The sequence below is a fragment of the Coregonus clupeaformis genome, chromosome 2 (assembly GCF_020615455.1).
Source record: "Coregonus clupeaformis isolate EN_2021a chromosome 2, ASM2061545v1, whole genome shotgun sequence".
NCBI lineage: Eukaryota > Metazoa > Chordata > Actinopteri > Salmoniformes > Salmonidae > Coregonus > Coregonus clupeaformis.
Window position 1 is genome coordinate 3,436,453 of NC_059193.1, and position 25,802 is coordinate 3,462,254.

The 25,802-nt window shown below is 43.0% G+C and overlaps 1 protein-coding gene across 7 annotated transcripts in view; it reads right to left on the minus strand.

Moving 5' to 3' along the window:
- Nucleotides 1-25,802, minus strand: part of LOC121586232 (protein spire homolog 1-like) — a 50,237-nt gene that overhangs the window by 11,915 nt on the left and 12,520 nt on the right. For 3 of the 7 annotated variants that reach the window (XR_006661864.1, XM_045225790.1, XM_045225794.1), the window contains exons 3-10: nucleotides 14,279-14,515; nucleotides 11,424-11,549; nucleotides 5,094-5,168; nucleotides 4,680-4,844; nucleotides 4,414-4,500; nucleotides 2,756-2,885; nucleotides 1,999-2,040; nucleotides 129-176 (exon numbers count right to left, since the gene is read on the minus strand). Coding sequence is in view for 6 of the 7 variants with exons in the window: in XM_045225790.1 (XP_045081725.1) it covers nucleotides 129-176; nucleotides 1,999-2,040; nucleotides 2,756-2,885; nucleotides 4,414-4,500; nucleotides 4,680-4,844; nucleotides 5,094-5,168; nucleotides 11,424-11,549; nucleotides 14,279-14,515 (910 nt within the window). In the remaining variant the exon portion in view is untranslated. The remainder of the gene's footprint in view (nucleotides 1-128; nucleotides 177-1,998; nucleotides 2,041-2,755; nucleotides 2,886-4,413; nucleotides 4,501-4,679; nucleotides 4,845-5,093; nucleotides 5,169-11,423; nucleotides 11,550-14,278; nucleotides 14,516-25,802) is intronic. The other 4 variants (XM_041902775.2, XM_045225793.1, XM_045225791.1 and 1 more) reach the window with 3 other exon arrangements.

The window sequence follows — 25,802 nt, forward strand, 5'->3', positions numbered from 1 at the left end:
CAAGACATAAGCAGTAGTGTTAGGATACAGCCAAATAGGCAGACAAACGAAACACGGCAGACATTATGTGTTGCAGCACACAAGTAGCTAGTCACATAAACAGCGCCAAACCACTCCACATACTTTACCTTGACGTGTAAGGATCAACTGTGGAGTGCTGTAGTATATGCCTCCACCTAAAAGGGAACACTTCCTTAAATATGATTGGCCAGACTGTACTAATGGTTTATTCCTATACCCGAGCATAGCCTGTCATTTGACTACAGAACTCTATCTCTCTCAGTGAGTATTGGTATTGGAGAATCTGGCCACAAAGTAAGGGGATAAGTACCCAGCTGCAATGAAGTTCAGATAGCCAACCATCACATACACACGCACGTACGTACGCACGCACGCACACACACACATATACACACACACACACACACACATTGAAAGCTACACAACAATAAATTGAACCGACTAGTAGCCGTGGATGAGCAAAGGGTAAAAGAGCCTCCAGTGTGATGAAAGACGCTGGGATCAGTGGGAGAAATGTCAAGCACAGCCAATCAGACTTGTCAAAGTTCAGATACCCCGCCCACAACAGGAAGTGTTGACACAGAAAAGAGTAAGAGGGTGTAGATTATTAGAAATTATTTTCAGTGTCACCAATGTAAATTCATTGGCTATCTATCTCACTAGAGGATGTATTGGTGATGACATTTTTGGATAACCACTACAGTACAACCTTATCAAAACAGAAGGTATCCTCTTCTTATCTGTTTGAAAAAATCCATATACTGTAAGTTATTCAGAAGTGCTTAAGTGAAAGTGACCAATGCAGGCGATGGTGGAGATTAAGTGTGATGTTTTTGTGAGAATGTCCTTTTCTGTGTTGAACAGAGCTGGGAGCCGACAGGTGTGTGTGTGTGTGTGTGTTCTGCGTGTGTGTGTGTGTGTGTGTGTGTGTGCCGACAGCTCCTGTCTACGCTGCTCTCTGATCGCACCTCTGATTAAATTCTGCAGACTCACTCTCCAAGATGAACAACTGCATTGTGTGAGGAGGACAGTCAATGTAGTTATGCACGTCTTGGTTGTTTGTAATGAGAATTTCTGAGTAATGATGTTCTTTAGCTAAGGCAACTCTTTCCCTGATTTATTTTAGTATCGAAAAGAAAAAGGCCCAGAAGCAGAATTCTATTAATAGATTCTTTAGTGGGAGTTTGAAAGGCAGGAGCTCTGTTGCCTTTTCTTCTGTCGGCTACTGACTTTTATCAATATCAAATCTGTTTTTAACATACAGAGGTTTCAACCAAAGAGCAACATTAGACTAGAGAAAAATGTAGGAAGATCTAATTAGTTTAGACTAATCCCAGAAAAAAAGGAATTTGAAGTGAGCATTATTCAAGCATTTAGACAAGGAAAATACTGTTTTACAATTCCTCCTGAGGGACTGAGAAGAACGAGCACCAGCTGTGTGGAGCTTTTGACATCAGCAAGTGTGCCTTCGAGAAATTGTTCATTATCAGAGATGTACTGTAGTGACAGGCAGCGAATAAAACCGTTGGCCTGTTTGAGTCACATCTGGTCTTTTTCACAACTGTCTGTGGTATGTAAGGCTACATCTAACTTTAACATTATCCCTGGGCATAGTTTGAGTAGACCATTAAGCCCTTTCACATTCCATGTGGAGATTCAAAAACAAGTGTCATAAGAATTTAACTGAGGTGCAGAATGATTGAAAGATATGCTGAGGTTATCTATGAGTGAGTTGCTGATGTGAAGGTAGCCATTGACAGTTCTCATCCTGACCAGTGTCTGACATCATGACGTCACAACCAGAGCGCATACTGCTGCGGTGCAGAGCCAACCAAGACAACCATCAACACCACCACTGAAGCATGAAGAAGCATGAGATGAGAGTATTAATATGCATGTTCTAGCTTGGGCAGATGGACAACAACCACGATAGATAGAGACGTAAAGAAACAGCCAGGTAACTGGACAGATCTTTACCTGACAGGTCAAAACTTTGAGACATGCTAAGAGGCCGAATTACTGCAAGAGAAACAATGGTGGCGTTACAGAGTTATTAAGCTATCCATAGGTTAGTTAGGAGGAATACGGGCAGAACACATATATTAAGTAAGCAAGAAGAAAGACATCATCTGCCGACATGTCTGTCAGCTGTCCATAGTGCAGTACAGTACAGTATGTTAGGAAATGTAAAATGATGAAAGTAGTCAGTAGAAAGTGCATAGCCAATGGTGAGAAAACATTAACATAATAACTAAATAAAATACATTCTCTCTTCAGATTCTAAGGTTTGGTTTGGTTATAGTCAATACAGGCACTTAGCATAACACCAGACAAGGTGTATGTTTAGGCTGTATTACTAGCAGAGCTGTAACACCAAACAGCACAGGCATCCAAGAAAACAGTAACTTGGCTGGGTGGAAGCATCGTTTAAACCAATGAAAGAAAGTATGATTCACCATTTTTTCATTCATGCCGATGCCCAGCACCCGTGAACGTGCATAATCACAACATACTTCATCTTCTCACAATGAGTGTGAGTGTGTGTGTTTGTGTGTGTGTGTGTGTGTGTGAGAGCGAGAGGGAGAGTAAGAGAGAGAGAGAGAGATAGAGATAGAGATAGAGATAGAGATAGAGATAGAGATAGAGATAGAGATAGAGATAGAGATAGAGATAGAGATAGAGATAGAGATAGAGATGGAGAGAGAAAAGACAGACAGAGGGAGGTGTTTCTCACCCAGCCTGCTCCTGCGGATCACATCAGGAGAGACAGGTCTCAGTTTCCTCTCAGATTTGATCTCATCCAGGATCCTCTCGTGCAGGGTGGGAGGAACCTGGGGCTGGGGCTTCAGCTTCCTGGCTGCTGCCTTCACACACAAACGCATGAACGCACACACACGCACACACACACACACGTGCACACACACACGTGCAGATACATACATGCACTCACACTGAGTTATGGGCATCAGAGTTATGGACATCAGGCCTTTCGCCACTGCCTCCTAAACCTTAACGACACTGTCACTGTACTGTTAATAACACTGTCACTGTACTGTTAATATCACTGTCACTGTACTGTTAATAACACTGTCACTGTACTGTTAATATCACTGTCACTGTACTGTTAATAACACTGTCACTGTACTGTTAATATCACTGTCACTGTACTGTTAATATCACTGTCACTGTACTGTTAATATCACTGTCACTGTACTGTTAATATCACTGTCACTGTACTGCTAATATCACTGTCACTGTACTGCTAATATCACTGTCACTGTACTGTTAATATCACTGTCACTGTACTGTTAATAACACTGTCACTGTACTGTTAATATTACTGTCACTGTACTGTTAATAACACTGTCACTGTACTGTTAATATCACTGTCACTGTACTGTTAATATCACTGTCACTGTACTGCTAATATCACTGTCACTGTACTGTTAATAACACTGTCACTGTCCTGTTAATAACACTGTCACTGTACTGTTAATATCACTGTCACTGTACTGTTAATAACACTGTCACTGTCCTGTTAATATCACTGTCACTGTACTGTTAATATCACTGTCACTGTACTGTTAATATCACTGTCACTGTACTGTTAATATCACTGTCACTGTACTGTTAATAACACTGTCACTGTACTGTTAATATCACTGTCACTGTACCGTTAATATCACTGTCACTTTGTAACAGTAACTCTTTTGACTGTCAGTCCGCTCCTCTCATTACTGAGGCAGGCACTTCACTGAGGCTGGGGCAGTGAGCATTGATATACAGCTCCAGTAGTAGATGATCTGATTATCTATCTATCACCCCTCATTCCAATCAGTATAATCATACCCCAGAACCCAAAATCCTGAACTACCTGTATTTCTTTTGGGATATAAAGATGAAGTCTTTCTTTGACTAAAGATGGGTTCAGTGGCTTGAGGATTTAAATGGAAAGGGAAGACCCCTAGCATTAATTCCCAGGCTTCCTCACGTTCCAGTGATGAACAAGACTTGGAAGCCTGGCATGGCAAGACTAGAAGACACCAGAATGAGAGGAATGTGAGGCAGGTACCATAGAATGTACTATCGTATAGTATATAGTACATGTACTATACAGTACTGTACATTAACAGGATTAGAAGGAGAGAAAATGCCCCATGTTCTCCTCTCTAAACCCTATGACTGTACAGCCCATTTAGATAAGAGATATACTTTACATACATAGCTAATAGTTGTCTTCTTATTTCATTCTATGGTACTCTGTTCAACAGAGTGCCCATAGAGATAGAACAGAGTTGTATCTCTATGGTTCAGCCCACCACCATTCCAACACCAAAGAGGTTGCTAGTCGATGTAAAGTATATCTGTTGTTTCTATAGGCTGTGCACTCACAGGGTTGAGAGGAGGTCTGGACCGGATGAAGTCTAGGATGACCTCATGGGCGCTCTTCTTCAACCTTGGTGGGATGTCGTTGTTTACCTGGAGGTGCAAGGGACAGACACACAGACACAGACACAGACACAGACACAGACACAGACACAGACACACACACACAGAGAGAGATTAAGAGACAGCATAACTACATATCTCTGCTTAATTACAGTAACTGCTTCAAACATGACAACAAACCATGGTTTTAAGACACCTGACAGTCTTACCATGACCTTGCGTAGTTTGTAGCGTTTGGAGCGGATGTCATCCATGAGCATCTCATAGGGCGTGAGCTGAAACTCGATGGCCAGAGGGTTGTACTGGCGCTCCTGGACCTTCTTCAGCTTCACCCCGTTACGCAGGTCTCCCATCACCTGCATCCAGAACTTAGCCTGGGGGATGCAGGGGGACAGGAATCATATAGCAACACAGTACTCATCCAATGACTTAACACTTATAGGGCCAATTTCCCAGACCCAGATGAAGCCTAGATACTCCTGGGCTACAAAATATGCTAGTCCAAGAGTAGGTTTAATATGGGTCTGGGAAACCTGTCCTAAGGGTGTCACATAAGGGTGTCAGAGAAGGGTGTTGCCAGATAAAAGGGGCTGTGTGAGGCTATTAAGGAGCTGGTCACCTACCCAGTCTGCATTCTGGAGCTCATTTAGGTCTCTGCTGGGACCCTCAGACGGCTCGCCACCCATCTTCCGAAGATTCTACCATAGAGAGAGAGAGAGAGAGAGAGAGAGAGAGAGAGAGAGAGAGAGAGAGAGAGAGAGAGAGAGAGAGAGAGAGAGAGAGAGAGAGAGAGAGAGAGAGAGAGAGAGAGAGAGAGAGAGAGAGAGAGAGAGAGAGAGAGAGAGAGAGAGAGAGAGAGAGAGAGAGAGAGAGAAAGACAGAGACAGAGAGAGAGAGAGAGAGAGAGAGAGAGAGAGAAAGAGCGAGAGAGAGAGAGAGAGAGAGAGAGAGAGAGAGAGAGAGAGAGAGAGAGAGAGAGAGACGAGAGAGAGAGACAGAGAGAGAGAGAGAGAGAGAGAGAGAGACAGAGAGAGAGACAGAGAGAGAGAGACAGAGAGAGAGAGAGAGAGAGAGAGAGAGAGAGAGAGAGACAGAGAGAGACAGAGAGAGAGACAGAGAGAGAGACAGAGAGAGAGAGAGAGACAGAGAGAGAGAGAGAGAGAGAGAGAGAGAGAGAGAGCAAAGAGAGAGAGAGAGAGAGAGAGAGAGAGAGAGAGAGAGAGAGAGAGAGAGAGAGAGAGACAGAGACAGAGAGAGAGAGAGAGAGAAAGAGCGAGAGAGAGAGAGAGAGAGAGAGAAAAAAAAAGACAGAGAGACAGAGAGAGAAAGACAGAGAGAGAGAGAGGGAGAAAGACAGAGAGAGAGAGAGAAAGACAGAGAGAGAGAGAGAGAGAGAGAGAGAGAGAGAGAGAGAGAGAGAGAGAGAGAGAGAGAGAGAGAGAGAGAGAGACAGAGAGAGCGAGAGAAAGAGAGAGAGAGAAAGACGAGAGAGAGAGAGAAAGACAGAGAGAGAGAGAGAGAAAGACAGAGAGAGAGAGAGAGACAGAGAGAGAGAGAGAGAGAGAGAGAGAGAGAGAGAGAGAGAGAGAGAGAGAGAGAGAGAGAGAGAGAGAGAGAGAGAGAGAGAGAGAGAGAGAGAGAGAGAGAGAGAGAGAGAGAGAGAGAGAGAGAGAGAGAGAGAGAGAGAGAGAAAGACACAGAGAGAGAGAGAGAGAGAGAGAGGTAGGGGGATCAGAGAGAGAAAGAGATGAGCACTCAGAGCTTAATGTGAGCTTAAAGGCCCAGTGCAGTCAAAAACGTTTCCTGTGTTCTATATATATTTCCACACTATGAGTTCGGAATAATACTGTGAAATTGTGAAAATGATGATAATGCCCTTTTAATGTAATGCCCTTTTTAATGCCTGAAATTTCTGTCTGTTTTTGTGTGATGGAGTTTTGGCCTGCCTGGTGACATCACCAGGTGGTAAATTAGTTAATAGACCAATAAGAAAGAGAGTTCCAACCCTCTCTGCCAATAACAGCTAGTTTTTAGTTTTCCCCTCCACACTCAGACCACACCCAGTCCTAGCCAAAAATATTGCTCTTTGCTAAGAAGCTATTTTTGTTTCTTTGTGACCATTTTTATTGAAAACAATCACAGTAAGGTACTTCATTGTTACCCAGAAATGATTTGATGTTGAGATAAACATGGCATTGGACCTTTAACTAAGTAACTGACCTCAAAGCTACAGATTTCATCCTTTCATGTTGAAATTAGATGTTAATCAAGTTCATTGACTACCGCAGCATTAGGACAGGCAGCTAGCCCTGCTATCAGTCATACCCACAAATCAATACCTATTCGATTATCAATTACAGTTAACGAGAGCCTTCACAGCCTGACAACCTGCCAAGTCCCTATCAATTAGCATCATGATGGTATGCTAACACATTCCCACCACACACATGCCCAGTCCATTTTCATCAGTGATTGAAAATCATCAGTGTAGCCATAAGAAACATAGCATGGTCCTGCCAATGTATGCATAGCAGAGATGATAGCTTTTAGCCATGGTCAAGATGACTGTATGAAATACAGTGTGGGAACTCCCTTAGCTAGCCCATGCTAACACCAATCCACTGCTTTTAAATGTGAGCAAATGCACTTCGAGAGAATTGGGATGCAACCAATGAAGCAGTGAGCAACCTGCATCCCTTCTCCTCCTGATTTAGGAGTTCATTAGAGGACAGGACTGATGGATCTGTTCTGCAGCAGACTGGAAAGCCTCCTCCTCCTCTCTCCTCCTCCTGTCCCCTCTCCCTGTTATGTGTGGTGAGAGAGTGGGTGTCACCCTGCATCCCACCGCTGTTTGATAGAGCAATCATGGGAGTCTCTCTGCTACAGCCCCTCACAGGAGATTTACTATAGGGCCTCTCCTCTCACTGGATATAAAGAGCCATAACTCACACATCTAAGGTGTCTACCTTCTCTACCATTAACAGTTCTCTACCATATTCCCTTTTCATGTTTATTTTATTTTTTAACCTTTATTTAACTAGGCAAGTCAGTTAAGAACAAATTCTTATTTACAATGACGGCCTACCCCGGTCAAACCCGGACGACACTGGGCCAATTGTGCGCCGCTCTATGGGACTCCCAATCACGGCCGGATTGTGATACAGCCTGGAATCAAACCAGGGTTTGTAGTGACGCCTCTAGCACTGAGATGCAGTGCCTTTGACCGCTGCGCCACTCGGGAGTCCATGTAATAACATAATCCAGAAACCTTTACAATGGTTTGTGAATAACAACATGATTGTTGACAAACATTTTAAAAAGGACATCATTTCTGAGCAGAGGAGCTCAGGGTGAGATGATGTTAGATTTAACACTCATTTGTATGACCAACACAACACCATCCCAAATCACATCAAAGCCAAACATTTCCATTTCAACAGTAGTTTTCTAACTGTGTACACAGTGTTATAATGACAGACTGCAGTAGTAGTAGTAGTAGTAGTAGTAGTAGTAGTAGTAGTAGTAGTAGTATCATGCTCATGTATTTCAAATAACATTAGCCTAGGTGTATGTGTGTTTGTTTATAGCAAACCCAAAAAAATTCACATAACTAATTAGGGCAATTACCAAATCCTTAATGAAGCAGTCATTAATTCCAGCCTTTAATTTTCCTTCCGTAATTTATAGTAGTTAACCCTGAGCAAATAGGAACAGAAGTGGCTTCGGTGATTCACCTACAACTATGCTTTTAATAGCGTCCTTCTGTCCTGTTATAGAGCTCTTTGTTATAAAAGAAAGGGTCTCTCTCTGCCTGCTGTCCTGTAGCTGCAGTTAGCTAGCTAGATCCCCTGTGGGACAACATGTCTCTGCCTCGCTGCCAGACAGAGGAGAACAAGTGGGGGAGGGGAATGATGCTGGGCCGAAAGCTCATCTTACTCCTCCTGGTATCACACAGACAGAGAGACACACACACAGAAATGCATGTCCACACTCACGCACACACACACACACACACACACACACACACACACACACACACACACACACACACACACACACACACACACACACACACACACACACACACATAAGCATAACCTTGTCCCACATTGAAGAATCAAGCATCTTGAACAGAGATTGCACTGTTCAGCAGATCCTTAGTCCCACCCCATCCCAACTGCTATAGCCCTAGGTCTCTGCCTCCACATACAGTAGACTAGACTACACCCTGGCCTATCCACATCTGGTTGCATACACCAGTTAGGCTAACTAAACTGGATCTACTGTCTGTAGCCCCCTGAACCACATAGCTTGACACCTTCCTCCCCTTCTTCATAGTTAAGCTTCTTACCCTCTCCTCATAATAAGACTCTCCACTCTCTTTTGTAACAGCGAATTATATAACTGTCCAATTCCTCCAGTCACCCAAGTCATAGACTGTTCTCTCTGCTACCGCATGGCAAGTCTAGGTCCAAAAGGCTCCTTAACAGCTTCTACTCCCAAACCATAAGACTGCTGAGCAATTAATCAAATGACACCCCCTTTGTTTTTACACTGCTGCTACTCGCTGTTTATTATCTATGCATAGTCACTTTACCCCTTCCTACATGTACAAATTACCTCAACTAACCTGTATCCCTGCACATTGACTTGGTACCCGTACCCCCTGTATATAGGTTTGTTATTGTTATTATTGTGTTACTTTTTATTTATTTATTTTTACTTTAGTTTATTTAGTAAATATTTTCTTAAAACTGCATTGTTGATTAAGGGTTTGTATGTAAGCATTTCACAGTAAGGTCTACTACACCTGTTGCATTCGGCGCATGTGACAAATAAAATTTGATTTGATTTTGATTTGATATAGCACATGTGACCCTGTGGCAGACAGCAGTGCATTGTGGGACTAATAGGGACATTAAACTAAGCCTTTAGGTATGCAGACATGTTCACTACAACATTAGGGAGTTACCTATTTACAGATTTAGGATCTTAATTTGAGCCAGTGGGAGTTACCTATGTACAGATTTAGGATCTTAATTTGAGCCAGTTTTCTACAGCAGGAAAATAATCTTGCAGCAACAGGAAATGTGAATTATTATGTGGATTATAATGAATGGACATTTTTGTAGGGGTTGATAAAAATTTAAAAAGTCTGACATTTCAAAGTGGAAATTACAAACTTCAGAAGTTCTCCTGCTGTCACACCCTGGCTATGGGACTCTAGTTGTTGAGCCAGGGTGTGTTTGTTCTATGTGGTGTGTTTCTATGTTGGGGGTTCTAGTTCGTCTATTTCTATGTTTTGCCTGAGTGACTCCCAATCAGAGGCAACGAGTGTCAGCTGTTGGCTGGTTGTCTCTGATTGGGAGCCATATTTATACTGTATGTTTTCCCTTTGTGTTTGTGGGTTTTTGTTCCGTGTTCGGTCATTGTCACCGTGGACTTCACGAGTCGTTTCTTGTTTTGTTTATTGTGTAGATTATCACTTAAGATAATAAAGTTCACCATGTTCGTTCAACACGCTGTGCATTGGTCTCTCCCTGACGATCGTGACACCTGCAACAAGGTGATCAAATGAAGATCCTACATCTGTACCACCACAGAACTAAGCCCTATAATACCGTACTACAGAACTGTACAGACAGAAGTGGACTCTGCTCCCCAGCCAGGTGAAAGACTAAGCAGAATATTTGACAACAAAACCTGCAGCTACTTCCAGGCAGCTTCCCCTGAGGTAGACAGATCACTCCCATCAATGCTCCTTACTGGCTTACTTTAACCTATCATATGCCGGGGTGGGATAGCATGTCTATACACACACACACACACACGCACTGTTGTTCCGGTCTCTCAGTCCCAGGTCCGCTCCATTGTCTATCCCTATTACATTCTAGCCCACAGTAAACATCACTGTGATGACCTGTGGCAGACACGGTTAGAGGTCATGAAATATGAGATGCTAAATGCGTGTGGCTCGGTGCGAGGCACAGTGGCAGATAACAACACTGCTGCCTGAGTCTCATCCTGACTCCCTGCTGTGGATATGTTTTACAAACAACAGCTGTGTCTCTAGCACTACAGTACAACATACATCCAGGTACCCATGCCAACACACTGGTTATGTTGTGTAGTAAGTCGCTCTGGATAAGAGCGTCTGCTAAATGACGTAAATGTAAAAATGTAAATGTAGTGTGTGTTCTTTTTTTAATCGAATTGCTTGATTTTAGCAGAGTAATAGACAGTTTCACCACAACACACACACACACAGAGTAACCTGCATTCCTTCTCCTCTGTAAAACACACACACCCGACTCCAGGCTGATATACAGTAGGATCCATTACAGGACATGTATGTAGTAGTGTGCCATGTTGATCAGTTCTCTGAAGCGTGTCAAACATGATAATGTCATGTTTCTTAATCTCCTGAAGTAATGTCTCTCCAGTCATATGACCTCTGAATATATGTCCCAGGTCTACATGTCTGTCTGATTTACAGTGCAAGGTTGTCTAGTGGTGAATGTCAATGACCATTCAGATTCACCCTTTAGTGGTCCTATGTGCAGCGGAGCCTGAGAATGAGATGTCAATCAGGCCCCAGAAACAGAGCTGAGCTGTTCAAATATCCACACTGGTTTGCATACCACATAGGATTAAGCAATGTATTGGGTATACATGCTAAGTATTATGCTAGTATGGACAATGGAACAGAACCAATATGTAAGCAAGCTGAGGGCCTATGCAGTCAAGTACTGTGTAGTGCGTTGTGAGCATTGGTAAATGGAGGTGGTTTGGTGAACCATGCTCACATGATGAGTAACCATCCCTGAGACCTGAAGACTTTACCTGCCCAAGCTACTTCCTAGCCTTTAGCTCAGTGGACTAACACAGTCTTGTTGCACACAGGAGACAGGGGGTTTGAACCCAGTTGGTCACGCATTGATGTGTAGCCTCACCTCTTTGGCACTCTTGATCTTCTCCAGGAAGGAGCGCAGCTCCCTGGTCTCAGCATAGAGAGCACGGCACACAGCCTGGTAGTGGCTGGGGGCGTCGCCAGGGCTGGGGAGGTGGGACACACACATCTACACACAGACAGACAGGGAGAGAGAAGTAGTACTGTAAGTAAAACATTGTAGATACTGTAAATATGGTCATTCAGCAGATGACAGAACATATCCTTGTGACAGCAGATTACAAAATACTGTATGTCCTTGTTTCTCTGAGATGAACAGAAGGTGCTCTTGGCATGATCTTGGCACCAGTAGTCCACTGCATTTCCCATCCCATATACAGTGAGGGAAAAATGTATTTGATCCCCTGCTGATTTTGTACGTTTGCCCACTGACAAAGACATGATCAGTCTATAATTTTAATGGTAGGTTTATTTGAACAGTGAGAGTCAGAATAACAACAAAAAAATCCAGAAAAACGCATGTCAAAAATTTTATAAAATAATTTGCATTTTAATGAGGGAAATAAGTATTTGACTCCTCTGCAAAACATGACTTAGTACTTGGTGGCAAAACCCTTGTTGGCAATCACAGAGGTCAGACGTTTCTTGTAGTTGGCCACCAGGTTTGCACACATCTCAGGAGGGATTTTGTCCCACTCCTCTTTGCAGATCTTGGCTGACGTTTGGCAACTCGAACCTTCAGCTCCCTCCACAGATTTTCTATGGGATTAAGGTCTGGAGACTGGCTAGGCCACTCCAGGACCTTAATGTGCTTCTTCTTGAGCCACTCCTTTGTTGCCTTGGCCGTGTGTTTTGGGTCATTGTCATGCTGGAATACCCATCCACGACCCATTTTCAATGCCCTGGCTGAGGGAAGGAGGTTCTCACCCAAGATTTGACGGTACATGGCCCCGTCCATCGTCCCTTTGATGCGGTGAAGTTGTCCTGTCCCCTTAGCAGAAAAACACCCCCAAAACATAATGTTTCCACCTCCATGTTTGACGGTGGGGATGGTGTTCTTGGGGTCATAGGCAGCATTCCTCCTCCTCCAAACACGCCGAGTTGAGTTGATGCCAAAGAGCTCAATTATGGTCTCATCTGACCACAACACTTTCACCCAGTTCTCCTCTGAATCATTCAGATGTTCATTGGCAAACTTCAGACGGGCCTGTATATGTGCTTTCTTGAGCAGGGGGGGCTTGCGGGCGCTGCAGGATTTCAGTCCTTCACGGCGTAGTGTGTTACCAATTGTTTTCTTGGTGACTATGGTCCCAGCTGCCTTGAGATCATTGACAAGATCCTCCCGTGTAGTTCTGGGCTGATTCCTCACTGTTCTCATGATCATTGCAACTCCACGAGGTGAGATCTTGCATGGAGCCCCAGGCCGAGGTTATTTTGTGTTTCTTTTGTGTTTCTTCCATTTGCGAATAATCGCACCAACTGTTGTCACCTTCTCACCAAGCTGCTTGGCGATGGTCTTGTAGCCCATTCCAGCCTTGTGTAGGTCTACAATCTTGTCCCTGACATCCTTGGAGAGCTCTTTGGTCTTGGCCATGGTGGAGAGTTTGGAATCTGATTGATTGATTGCTTCTGTGGACAGGTGTCTTTTATACAGGTAACAAGCTGAGATTAGGAGCACTCCCTTTAAGAGTGTGCTCCTAATCTCAGCTCGTTACCTGTATAAAAGACACCTGGGAGCCAGAAATCTTTCTGATTGAGAGGGGGTCAAATACTTATTTCCCTCATTAAAATGCAAATCAATTTATAACATTTTTGACATGCGTTTTTCTGGATTTTTTTGTTGTTATTCTGTCTCTCACTGTTCAAATAAACCTACCATTAAAATTATAGACTCATCATTTCTTTGTCAGTGGGCAAACGTACAAAATCAGCAGGGGATCAAATACTTTTTTCCCTCACTGTAGCTCCTCAAATTCTAACAGAAAACGGTTGGCTGTCTCATCTGCAATCTTGCCCACCAAGTAAATTCCCTGAATTGACAACATTTCTGTCTGATAAATGGTGCTGCTGTGTAGAGAGGAGGAAGCCTGGAGCAGAAATTGAGAATTAGGTATTAGGGAGTCTTTCCCCAGTAGCATCATAATCTCAATATTCCCTGACCCATTTATCATGGGTCATGCTGATATAGGAGGAGATCTCTGATTGCAAATCACACAGGAACATACATCTGAAATCTTGTGAAACATCTAGAAGGCAGTAAGAGAGAGAGAGAGAGGCAGGCAGGAAGTCCCTCAGAGTAAGGCTCCGTAGTTAACATCAGACAGAGAGAGAGAGGCAGGCAGGCAGTCCCTCAGAGTAAGGCTCTGTAGTTAACATCAGACAGAGAGAGAGAGACGAAGGGTGGACAGGAGGGTAGAGAGGATGACAGTTATTAGAGGAGACATCTAGCCATTGGCCAGTAGGGCTGACGAGACAACAGCGACACTGTCACCCAGGCAGATCAGATGTCCACAGCCTCAGATAACCTTGCTAGCAGTCTCTATGGAGACCTGGTTCCATCCCCTGGGCCCTAGCTCTAGAATCATTACTTCACTACTGTCATGTCTGACCTCATCGGGCCGGGTCGGATGGGAGGCTGAAGACTATGGTTATCTAAACACCATTGGGGCATCTAAGGACTCACTGGGTGGATCTAGTATAGATGTCTGTTCCCTCATCACTACTGGACATGCTGGGTGGATTTAGTATAGATGATACTCTCATCACTACTGGAGGAAAGACTTATACAACAACTGCAGGCTCCAGTACCATAACCTTTCCTGATCACCACCATTTTGTAGTGACATTTTGGCTTTTAATCATCAACCACCACCCTCCCCCCAATCAACAGCTGCCTACCCTGAGGATGTCCCTGTAGACACGGACGTTACAGATGTTGATGGGGTCGTCTTCGGCCTCCTCCTCTTCCTCAGTGGCCTCGTAACCTTCATCAGGGCAGGCGTCTCTCTCGGCCTCGCCCATGTTGGTCATGAGGTCTATGAGCTGCTCCAGGGGTGGGCTCAGCTCCCGCTCCTCGCTCTCCTTCAGACCGTAGTCCAACGCCTTGTAGATCATGATGCCCAGAGACTCAATCACCTGAAGGACACAAGCAACAACACACACTGGGTATCATTATATTGCCATCCATATACGTTCATCATTGGCATCCAAGAATCATGCCAAAACGACAATGCATTCATGTTTTGAATCAACGGATTTTGAATAATTTGCCTTGATTTGTGTTATTCAGCTGTTAATCTCCTGGAAAAAAACTATAAATATGGGTTTGTGTCTTAGTTCCCAGTTATGTAATATATATATAATCTCCTTTCATGCCCCTGCACAAGACTGTCCCATGCTTTCAGCTGTAGCATGTGCTACACAAACACATGACCCTTTCATTCAAGAGAACGGCCCAACCTTTAAAAGCAAGGCAGACCTTAACAGATTAGTCAGTACTAAGGTGACTGAGCCAGCATAGGATACTGGCCATTATAATGACACAAAGACACATATAGATACCATACGCATTATATATTGAAGATGAAAACAACTAATATTCAGGAGCTTCAGAAGAATGATTTAAATATTATGCATACATTTATTAATCGAGAATATCTGTATTGTTTTATGCTTAAGTCCAAATCTAGTAGGTGTGTGAGAAAGATGTTAGCAGTCCCAGTGAATGCAGTGAAGCGGCTTCCCTTTGTTAATCAGGTGAATCTGGCCTCTGAATGGCAGATCATGGAGAATGAGGCCAGAGCTGGCCTAGCGTGCCAAGCCCGAGACAAAAGACTGACTGAGAAATCACACCGGATTACACTGCAAACCTGAATGCTGCTTATAAACAGTGGGAAAGGAGAGAGAGAGAAAGAGAAAGAGGGGGAGAGAGAAAGAGAGAGAGAGTGAAGGAGAGATAGAGAAAGTGAAGAGAAGGGGGGATGGAGGGAGGGGAGGAGAGAGTAAAAGGGATGAGGGAGAGGGAATAAAGATACAGTGGGGGAAAAAAGTATTTAGTCAGTCACCAATTGTGCAAGTTCTCCCACTTAAAAAGATGAGAGAGGCCTGTAATTTTCATCATAGGTACATGTCAACTATGACAGATAAAATGAGATTTTTTTTCTCCAGAAAATCACATTGTAGGATTTTTAATGAATTTATTTGCAAATTATGGTGGAAAATAAGTATTTGGTCAATAACAAAAGTTTCTCAATACTTTGTTATATACCCTTTGTTGGCAATGACACAGGTCAAACGTTTTCTGTAAGACTTCACAAGGTTTTCACACACTGTTGCTGGTATTTTGGCCCATTCCTCCATGCAGATCTCCTCTAGAGCAGTGATGTTTTGGGGCTGTCGCTGGGCAACACAGACTTTCAACTCCCTCCAAAGATTTTCTATGGGGTTGAGATCTGGAGGCTGGCTAGGCCACTCCAGGACCTTGAAATGCTTCTTACGAAGCCACTCCTTCGTTGCCCGGGCGGTGTGTTTGGGATCATTGTCATGCTGAAAGACCCAGCCACGTTTCATCTTCAATGCCCTTGCTGATGGAAGGAGGTTTTCACTCAAAATCTCACGATACATGGCCCCATTCATTCTTTCCTTTACACGGATCAGTCGTCCTGGTCCCTTTGCAGAAAAACAGCCCCAAAGCATGATGTTTCCACCCCCATGCTTCACAGTAGGTATGGTGTTCTTTTGATGCAACTCAGCATTCTTTGTCCTCCAAACACGACGAGTTGAGTTTTTACCAAAAAGTTCTATTTTGGTTTCATCTGACCATATGACATTCTCCCAATCCTCTTCTGGATCATCCAAATGCACTCTAGCAAACTTCAGACGGGCCTGGACATGTACTGGCTTAAGCAGGGTGACACGTCTGGCACTGCAGGATTTGAGTCCCTGGCGGCGTAGTGTGTTACTGATGGCAGGCTTTGTTACTTTGGTCCCAGCTCTCTGCAGGTCAATCACTAGGTCCCCCCGTGTGGTTCTGGGATTTTTGCTCACCGTTCTTGTGATCATTTTGACCCCACGGGGTGAGATCTTGCGTGGAGCCCCAGATCGAGGGAGATTATCAGTATGTATTATTATTGTATGTCTTCCATTTCCTAATAATTGCTCCCACAGTTGATTTCTTCAAACCAAGCTGCTTACCTGTTGCAGATTCAGTCTTCCCAGCCTGGTGCAGGTCTACAATTTTGTTTCTGGTGTCCTTTGACAGCTCTTTGGTCTTGGCCATAGTGGAGTTTGGAGTGTGACTGTTTGAGGTTGTGGACAGGTGTCTTTTATACTGATAACAAGTTCAAACAGGTGCCATTAATACAGGTAACGAGTGGAGGACAGAGGAGCCTCTTAAAGAAGAAGTTACAGGTCTGTGAGAGCCAGAAATCTTGCTTGTTTGTAGGTGACCAAATACTTATTTTCCACCATAATTTGAAAATAAATTCATTAAAAATCCTACAATGTGATTTTCTGGATTTTTTTCCCTCAATTTGTCTGTCATAGTTGACGTGTACCTATGATGAAAATTACAGGCCTCTCTCATCTTTTTAAGTTGGAGAACTTGCACAATTGGTGGCTGACTAAATACTTTCCCCCCCCACTGTAGATAGAAATAGGGAGGGAGAGAGAAGGAAAGAAAATGAAGTGAGAGAAACGAAGAGAGAGAAAAAGAGGGCAAGAAAGTAAGCGAAAAGAGGGAGGGGTTCGGTGTGTCTTTGTAGATCACACTTAATGGGCAAGGTCACAGGACCCTGTTCAGATCAATAGTCATCCAGGAGGAGTCATGTGAGTGGATCTGTCCTGAACTCCTCTAGAACACAACACTACAGAACACTACCCTGGCTCAGTGGGAACCTGGGAACCTCTGCACCCTGATGAGGATAAGCCCTCTTTGTCTGGCTGCACCCCACACTGGCCTGCTCTTCCCTACCTCCCCTCTGATGTTACACCCCACCTCACTCTCCACTCTCTGCTGTTACACTCCCAGCCAGAGACACACAACAACACCATCTCTCCCCTGTGCTATGGGACCAGTCACTCTCAAATACAAAATACTAAAGTCTGCCTATAAATTCTTGTCTAAGCAGCTTTCATCCAGACTGCATTGTAGAACAAACCAAATTGAACCTAGCTGTGATAGGCCCAACTGACACTAGGCAAGCCAAGTTAAGGCATGTGGAATTTCAAGCCTCTATTGTTGAGGTGTTTGATATTCAGGTTCTGTTGTTATTGTTCCTTGCTAGTCAAAGGCCAACGTATGAACCATGCATTGCATTCAGCCTGAAGAGTGAAGACAGAACAAAGTAATCAGAACACTGAGAATAATCCCTCAGAAGAATGATGCACCTAATAAACATGTAGGGAAACTTCTAGAACATGAACTATAATGACTCACAGTTAAATCCTTCCAGTTTTCAGAAAAATACGTATGCATGGGAGGTAGCCTAAATTGTAGGTAGATGCATAAACATTGACTGTGCAGATTTGATTGATTCCAGCTCTACATAGACAAACCCCTGATCTGAGCAGCTTGTTAATTGATAGCTATAGCATTATTTAAGTAGGTAGGAGATAGGGTGGTTTTAACTGCAATAAGTGCTATTTATTCCCTCAGTCAAGAGGAGAGCTAACACAAACATGACTGTTCCAATGATACATCACACTCTCCTTTCTTCACAGACTTGTGACTAAACTAAGTGAAGGAATGGAAGGAGGAAGGAATGGGGAGGAGGGAGGAAGGAATGGGTGTCAAGAGAGTGGGGATTTTAACTGTGCAGTGAAGCGCAGCCATGAGCAGGTAAAACAACATCAAACAGACTACCTGTGTTCCTCACATGGCTGTCACAGAGGTGACGAGAGAAAGAGAGCAAAAGAGAGAGAGAGAGACAGAGCGAGAGAGAGAGAGAGACAGAGACAGAGAGACAGAGAGACAGAGAGAGAGAGAGAGAGAGAGAGAGAGAGAGAGAGAGAGAGAGAGACAGAGAGAGAGAGCGATAGAGAGAGAGAGAGAGACAGAGAGAGAGAGGGAGAGAGGGAGAGAGAGAGCGAGAGAGCTGATCACGGGGCAGGGAATGGTTCTGTCACACGAATGCATATTTTCTTTACACACAATCCAGCCTTTCCCTGTAAATACCATACCAGTACCACACCCTGCTGAGGTCAACATGAATATCTTTAACGTACCACACCCTACCAAGGTTAGAGGTTTTAAATAGTCCAGATTGATAGAACCACTGTGTGTTAAGATGTCTCTGTGCAGCTTTCTGTCATTAAAGCCCCCATGCAGTCTTTGTAATTTAATTTCAAATCACTGTATGTCATTTATATCACTGTGTGTGCTTATTTGATAAAAATAACTCCAAATTATATATTTTTTAAATCATTTATTTCCCTGACCCTCTTTTGGCCCTTGAAATGCTCTTACACAAAAAGGGCATTATGATAATTTTCACAATTTCAGAGTGTTATTTCGATCTGTGTGGAAATATAATTTAAAAAACAGGAAATCACGTTTTTAACTGGACTGCCCCTTTAAGACCTTTTTTGACCATGGAGACTTTCTCCCTCAAGCCTCTGCCTAGACCTCTGCAATGGGCTCAAACTGTTTCCTTTACACAATCTCAAGGTGAATGAATACCAATGATTGTGACTAGAACTGAATAGATACTTTATTATACATTTTAAACAGAAATTGATCATTTAATTGATTTTAAGATGTGTTAATAAGTAATCTGCTAGGCCTATATGAAATAAGTACCTTTTCAGTAGCAATGTGACTGTGTGAGGCTAGCAGTTATGTCAACATGGCCACTCTTGTGCATCAACAACCACAAATACTAATCTTCCATCTTCCATAGTCATAAGACTGCTGGCTCAGCATCATTCAGCCTCATACAAAGACACTAATATGGTTTACATTCAGGGACAAATCCTATTCCATCTCTTACTTTTGATTCCTGAGGAGGGCTACAATGATTTCTGTGGGAGAGTGGTTTTTTATTTTACATAACCCACTGCCATAATGTCTGGCTTCAGTTTACCCATGTGTGAAGAAACTAACATATTGTGTCAAGGTGTCAAGTTGTCTTCAGATTCAGAGTGTTTAATAGTCACAGGGTTGTAAAGGTTGCAGGTGTGATTGCAGGGTACAGTGAAAATCTTAGACTTCGAGCTCCAACATGTAGGACTAAGTGAAATAAAATAAAGCAATTGTCATTTAAAAACAACAATAGAAATCATTAAACCATGGAGTGGTTATGTCAGTGGGTCTTAATACATTCAAGATCACATTTCGTAGTACAACACCTCAGGTATAAACAATTAACAAATGATGTAATAACTGAAGGCCTAATAAGCCACTCCAGTTGGGAGAGGAACATTTAACCTTGTCTTCCCATATCAAGCCCAGGGTTCTGACAGGTGAGTGAGGCTGTAAAAACACTCTCCTCCTGATAGGTTGTTCTCAGCTTGTCTCTGCTCCACTGGCCTCTGAGAGTTAAGTTTGCATCTCAAATGGTACCCTATTTCCTATGTAGTGCCCTAAATATGATGTTATTTGGGACATGACCTAAGGCTGACAGTTCCACTGCCCTCTCTCAGAAGGCTATGATAGGTCACTAAGTTTCACTCACAACAAGGAAAGCTGGGAAGGAGTCCTACATAGGGTTGCAAAAGGAGGGTATCACAGAAGGTTGGTGGCACCTTAATTGGGGAGAAGGGGGGCTCGTGGTAATGACTGGAGTGCAATCAGTGGAATGGTATCAAATACAGTACCAGTCAAAAGTTTGGACACACCTACTCATTCAAGGGTTTTTCTTTATTTTTACTATTTTCTACATTGTAGAATAATAGTGAAGACATCAAAACTATGAAATAACACATATGGAATCATGTAGTAACCAAAAAGGTATTAAACAAATCAAAATATATTTTATATTTGAGATTCTTCAAATAGCCACCCTTTGCCTTGATGACAGCTTTGCACACTCTTGGCATTCTCTCAACCAACTTCGCCTGGAATGCTTTTCCAACAGTCTTGAAGGAGTTCCCACATATGCTGAGCACTTGTTGACTGCTTTTCCTTCACTCTGCGGTCCGACTCATCCCAAACCATCTCAATTGGGTTGAGGTTGGGGGATTGTGGAGGCCAGGTCATCTGATGCAGCACTCCATCACTCTCCTTCTTGGTAAAATAGCCCTTACACAGCCTGGAGGTGTGTTGGGTCATTGTCCTGTTGAAAAACAAATGATAGTCCCACTAAGCCCAAACCAGATGGGATGGCATATCGTTGCAGAATGCTGTGGTAGCCATGCTGGTTAAGTGTGCCTTGAATTCTAAATGAATCACAGACAGTGTCACCAGCAAAGCACCCCCACACCATAACACCTCCTCCTCCATGCTTTACAGTGGGAACTACACATGCGGAGATCATCCGTTCTCCCACACCACGTCTCACAAAGACACGGCGGTTGGAATCAAAAATCTCCAATTTGGACTCCAGACCAAAGGACACATATACACCGGTCTAATGTCCATTGCTCATGTTTCTTGGCCCAAGCAAGTCTCTTCTTCTTATTGGTGTCCTTTAGTAGTGGTTTCTTTGCAGTAATTCGACCATGAAGGCCTGATTCACACAGTCTCCTCTGAACAGTTGATGTTGAGATGTGTCTGTTACTTGAACTCTGTGAAGCATTTATTTGGGCTGCAATTTCTGAGGCTGGTAACTCTAATGAACTTATCCTCTGCAGCAGAGGTGACTCTGGGTCTTCCATTCCTGTGGCGGTCCTCATGAGAGCCAGTTTCATCATAGCGCTTGATGGTTTCTGCGACTGCACTTAAAGAAACTTTCAAAGTTCTTGAAATGTTCCATATTGACTGACCTTCATGTCTTAAAGTAATGATGGACTGTCGTTTCTCTTTGCTTATTTGAGCTGTTCTTGCCATAATATGGACTTGGTCTTTTACCAAATAGGTTTATCTTCTGTATATACCCCCTACCTTGTCACAACACAACTGATTGGCTCAAACGCATTAAGAAGGAAAGAAATTCCACAAAGTAACTTTTAAGAAGGCACACCTGTTAATTGAAATGCATTCCAGGTGACTACCTCATGATGCTGGTTGAGAGACTGCCAAGAGTGTGCAAAGCTGTCATCAAGACAAAGGGTGGCTATTTAAAATATATTTTGATTTGTTTAACCCTTTTTTGTTTACTACATGATTCCATATGTGTTATTTCATAGTTTTGATGTCTTCACTATTATTCTACAATGTAAAAAATAGAAACAATTCAGAAAAACCCTTGAATGAGTAGGTGTGTCCAAACCTTTGACTGGTAGTGTACATCAAACACATGGTTTCCAGGAGGCAGCTGAGAGCCGTTCACCCCTCAGCAGCCTCCACTGGAGGGTATATTACTGGAAACTTTCAAAGTTTACCAGTAAAATACCAGAATATTGGTAACTTTCAAGGATTTTATGTAATCTATCACAAGACATCTAGTGGCCATTCAGATAGTGGGTACTTCAGATTATCACAGGCGTCTGTAATTTTATCTGGCCCTCTGTGTGGCCTTATCAAATCAAATTACATTTTATTAGTCACTTGCGCCAAATACAACAGGTGTAGACCTTACCGTGAAGTGCTTACTTACAAGCCCTTAACCAACAATGCAGAATTTTTTTTAAAGTAAGAAAATATTTGCTAAGAAAATTAATCAAAAATACAATTAACTAAAGTAAGAAAAAAAGTTACTCAAGTATCATATGTATCACATGTGAAATATATAAAATAATCAAATAAAATTATTTGAAGATTTTAAAAAATAGAATGACAAAGCCGTAAAACATCAACTTAGTGAATACCATTGGTGTTTAATATAAGGTTTTAAGCATGAAATATCCTTTATATATATTTTTTAACATTTTTATTTAGTTTACTATGTCAATATGTCTTTGTTGTAAATATTTTGGAGTCAAACTGGTAACTTTGGTACCGAAGATATACCAAAGACAAGATACCGAAGATTCCGGTAACTTTGGTAAATTTCCTGTAGTTTACTAGCTTTGCAACCCTAGTCCTAGATATGTGTGACTAAGTGCAAATATGAAATGGCACCCTACTTCCAATTCCTATGTAGGGCACAGTGGGCATTACTTTTTGCCAGAGCGTGGTTGAGAGTCATGCACTACAGAGAATAGTGTGTCATTTCAGACGCTGACCAAGTGTACTAGCATACATGGTACTCTGATGCAGGGCCAGATCTTTACTATTAGTGTGCTAATCAATTATAATATAATATGCCATTTAGCAGACGCTTTTATCCAAAGCATACATGTGTGCATACATTTTTACGTATTGGTGGTCCCGGGGATCGAACCCACTACCCTGGCGTTACAAGCGCCATGCTCTACCAATTGAGCTACAGATTAATTACAGATTATTATTTGAATCAGCGCTAAAAAGGTTTTAGAGAATTAAACGATTGGAGAAAATAATAATGTGGGGAATGAAGGATTTGCAATTATACCTGTCATACTGCACAGCAGCCCCAGTAAACATGAAGTCCTGTAGCTGGCAGCAACCTAACAGGAAGCCACTGTCAGACCATGCGTTTCTGGTCTGAGTGGTTTTTACATACCATCAACAGAAGTCTCTCCTTATAGAATGTTACAAAAAATCTAACATAGTACCTAGCCAGCGCACACAATATTGGGTTCTGGGTTCCAAGAAATACACTACATTGCCAAAGGTATGTGCTCGTCGAACATCTCATTCTAAAATCATGGGCATTAATATGGAGCTTGGCATTGCGCATGGGGATCTTAGGCTTGTGTGCGGCTGCTCGGCCATGGAAACCCATTTCATGAAGCTCCCCACAAACAATTATTGTGCTGACGTTGCTTTCAGAGGCAGTTTGGAACTCGGTAGTGAGTGTTGCAACCGAGGACAGACAATTTTTCTGTTCTGTGAGCTTGTGTGGCCTACCACTTCACGTCTGAGCTGTTGTTGCTCCTAGACGTTTCCAATTCACAATAACAGCACTTAGAGTTGAACAGGGCACCTCTAGCAGGGCAGATGGCATCCTATGACAGTGCCACGCTGGATGCCATGTTGAAAGTCACTGAACTCTTCAGTACGGGCCATTCTACTGCCAATGTTTGTCTATGGAGATTACATGGCTGTGTGCTCGATTTTATACACCTGTCAGCAACGGGTGTGGCTAAATTAACCGAATCCACTCATTTGAAGGGGTGTCCATATACTTTTGGCCATGTAGTGTATCAACAGCAATACTAAAGCTTTCCATCATCACATCATGTGATCCATTGTAAAAATACTTCAACACCTATAACTGATTCATGTGTGTTATTTTGTCCACCTTTATTTGTGTAAATGTTTCTGAGAAAGGCTACATAAGGGGTGGCCTCCTGTTGACACACCCTACTGAGAGACAGTAGTGTGTGTCCCAAATAGCACTCTATTCCCTATGTAGTGCACTACTTTTGTAAAGACAGCAGAAACACTGCAGGTGACGTCAGACACAGAAAAAACAGCCAGCCAGCTGCAGAGCTCTGAACTGAACTGCTACCTTGGCTGATTTCTGTTGGGTTTATGTAATCTAGTTAGCGCTCCTCTCCTCTCCTCTCCTCTCCTCTCCTCTCCTCTCCTCTCCTCTCCTCTCCTCTCCTCTCCTCTCCTCTCTTCTCTTATTTTCTTCTCTATTCTCTTCTCCTCTCATCTCCTCTACTCTCCACCCCTCTCCTCTTAATTACTGTAGTTTTAACCCAATTCCTTGGGGAGAGAAATCAGGGAGGGCCATCTTCCAGACTTTCTGAAATAAGATTTAATAAAACGTACACAACCTCACATGGAGGGGGCTGCCCTAACAATGGAGCCTTTGAACCACATCAGAAGACCTGCCTCCATCTCTCACAATGTCATCGTCTTATAGGGTTGTCATTGGATAGAGAACTGCAAGAGCATTGAGCTGGTGCGAATCCTCGCGCCGGCAAGGTGGAAAAATCTGCCGTTCTGCCCTTGAGCAAGGCAGATAACCCCCAACAACAACTGCTCCCCGGGTGCCGATGACGTCGATTAAGGCAGCCCCCTGCACCTCTCTGATTCAGAGGTGTTGGGTTAAATGCGGAAGACACATTTCGGTTGAATGCATTCAGTTGTGCAACTGACTAAGTATCTCCTTTGCAAGGCAAGGAATCAATCTATTCAATACATAATTGATGAATGACTTCACTGCTAATTTCTGAACTTGGTTTGAGGCAGTCAATAACAGATTGATGTTGCTTTTGTTGTTATTATTTATTTTAAAATATCTGATTTGCCTCCATTTTGTGTGGCTGGCTTGGCCCCGCTGAGAATCTGCTACCATACCTGTCCATATACCTTTGAGCTGTGTTTCTTGGTCCTGGAACTGGGGACCCATCTAGCTTCTCATTGGGATTGGGTATATAGGGGGTAGGTAGTAGGAATGTGCACCCCTTTGGGTCCCCGGGACCAAGAGTGAGAATCACTGCCTTTGAACAATGTCAAAATGTCCATGACCTTGAACGTACCTGACCCTCTGACCGATCTAAATGTATGTACATGTAACTGTATCAAGCAATCTGAAATTGTAAATCATGAAATGTGTAATAACTTGAAATATGAAATACGAAAACTGGGAAAAAATCGGAATGACTAAATATATCAACAACTGTCACGATCGTTACAGGAAGACTCGTGGAACCAAGGCGCAGCGTGATAAGCGTACATTTTATTTCGTACACAACACACAAACAAAACAACAAAACGATACGTGAAGTCCTGAGGTTACACAACACAAACCTTTACGGAACAAGATCCCACCAACTAACTGGTGCCAACAGGCTGCCTAAGTATGGTCCCCAATCAGAGACAACGAGCTACAGCTGCCTCTGATTGGGAACCACCCTGGCCAACATAGATCTAAACGATCTAGAACAAAAAACATAGAAAACTAAACATAGAAAAATCCACACCCTGGCTCAACATTTAAGAGTCCCCAGAGCCAGGGCGTGACAACAACAAAAAAGAGAAGGGATTGATGGCAGAGGAAGGAAGGCAGGAAACCCTTTGTTGTTCTTTAATATCATCAGATAATGGTTTTAGAATAGTTTTCATGATCATTTCATAACAGAGTTTATAAGTAAAGTAGAGGGCCTTGCTTTAGAGCCAAAGCAGTGATTTGAGAGAAGGCAAGACGAGAGACGTTGTGTTCAACCCATGACCTCTGAGTCATATGACTGATGTTCAGCTCCGCCTGAGGGTTCAGCCGACACACCCCCTGATCCCCCGGCGTGCACACACACACCAACTTTAAGACACATTAAACTAAACCCATCA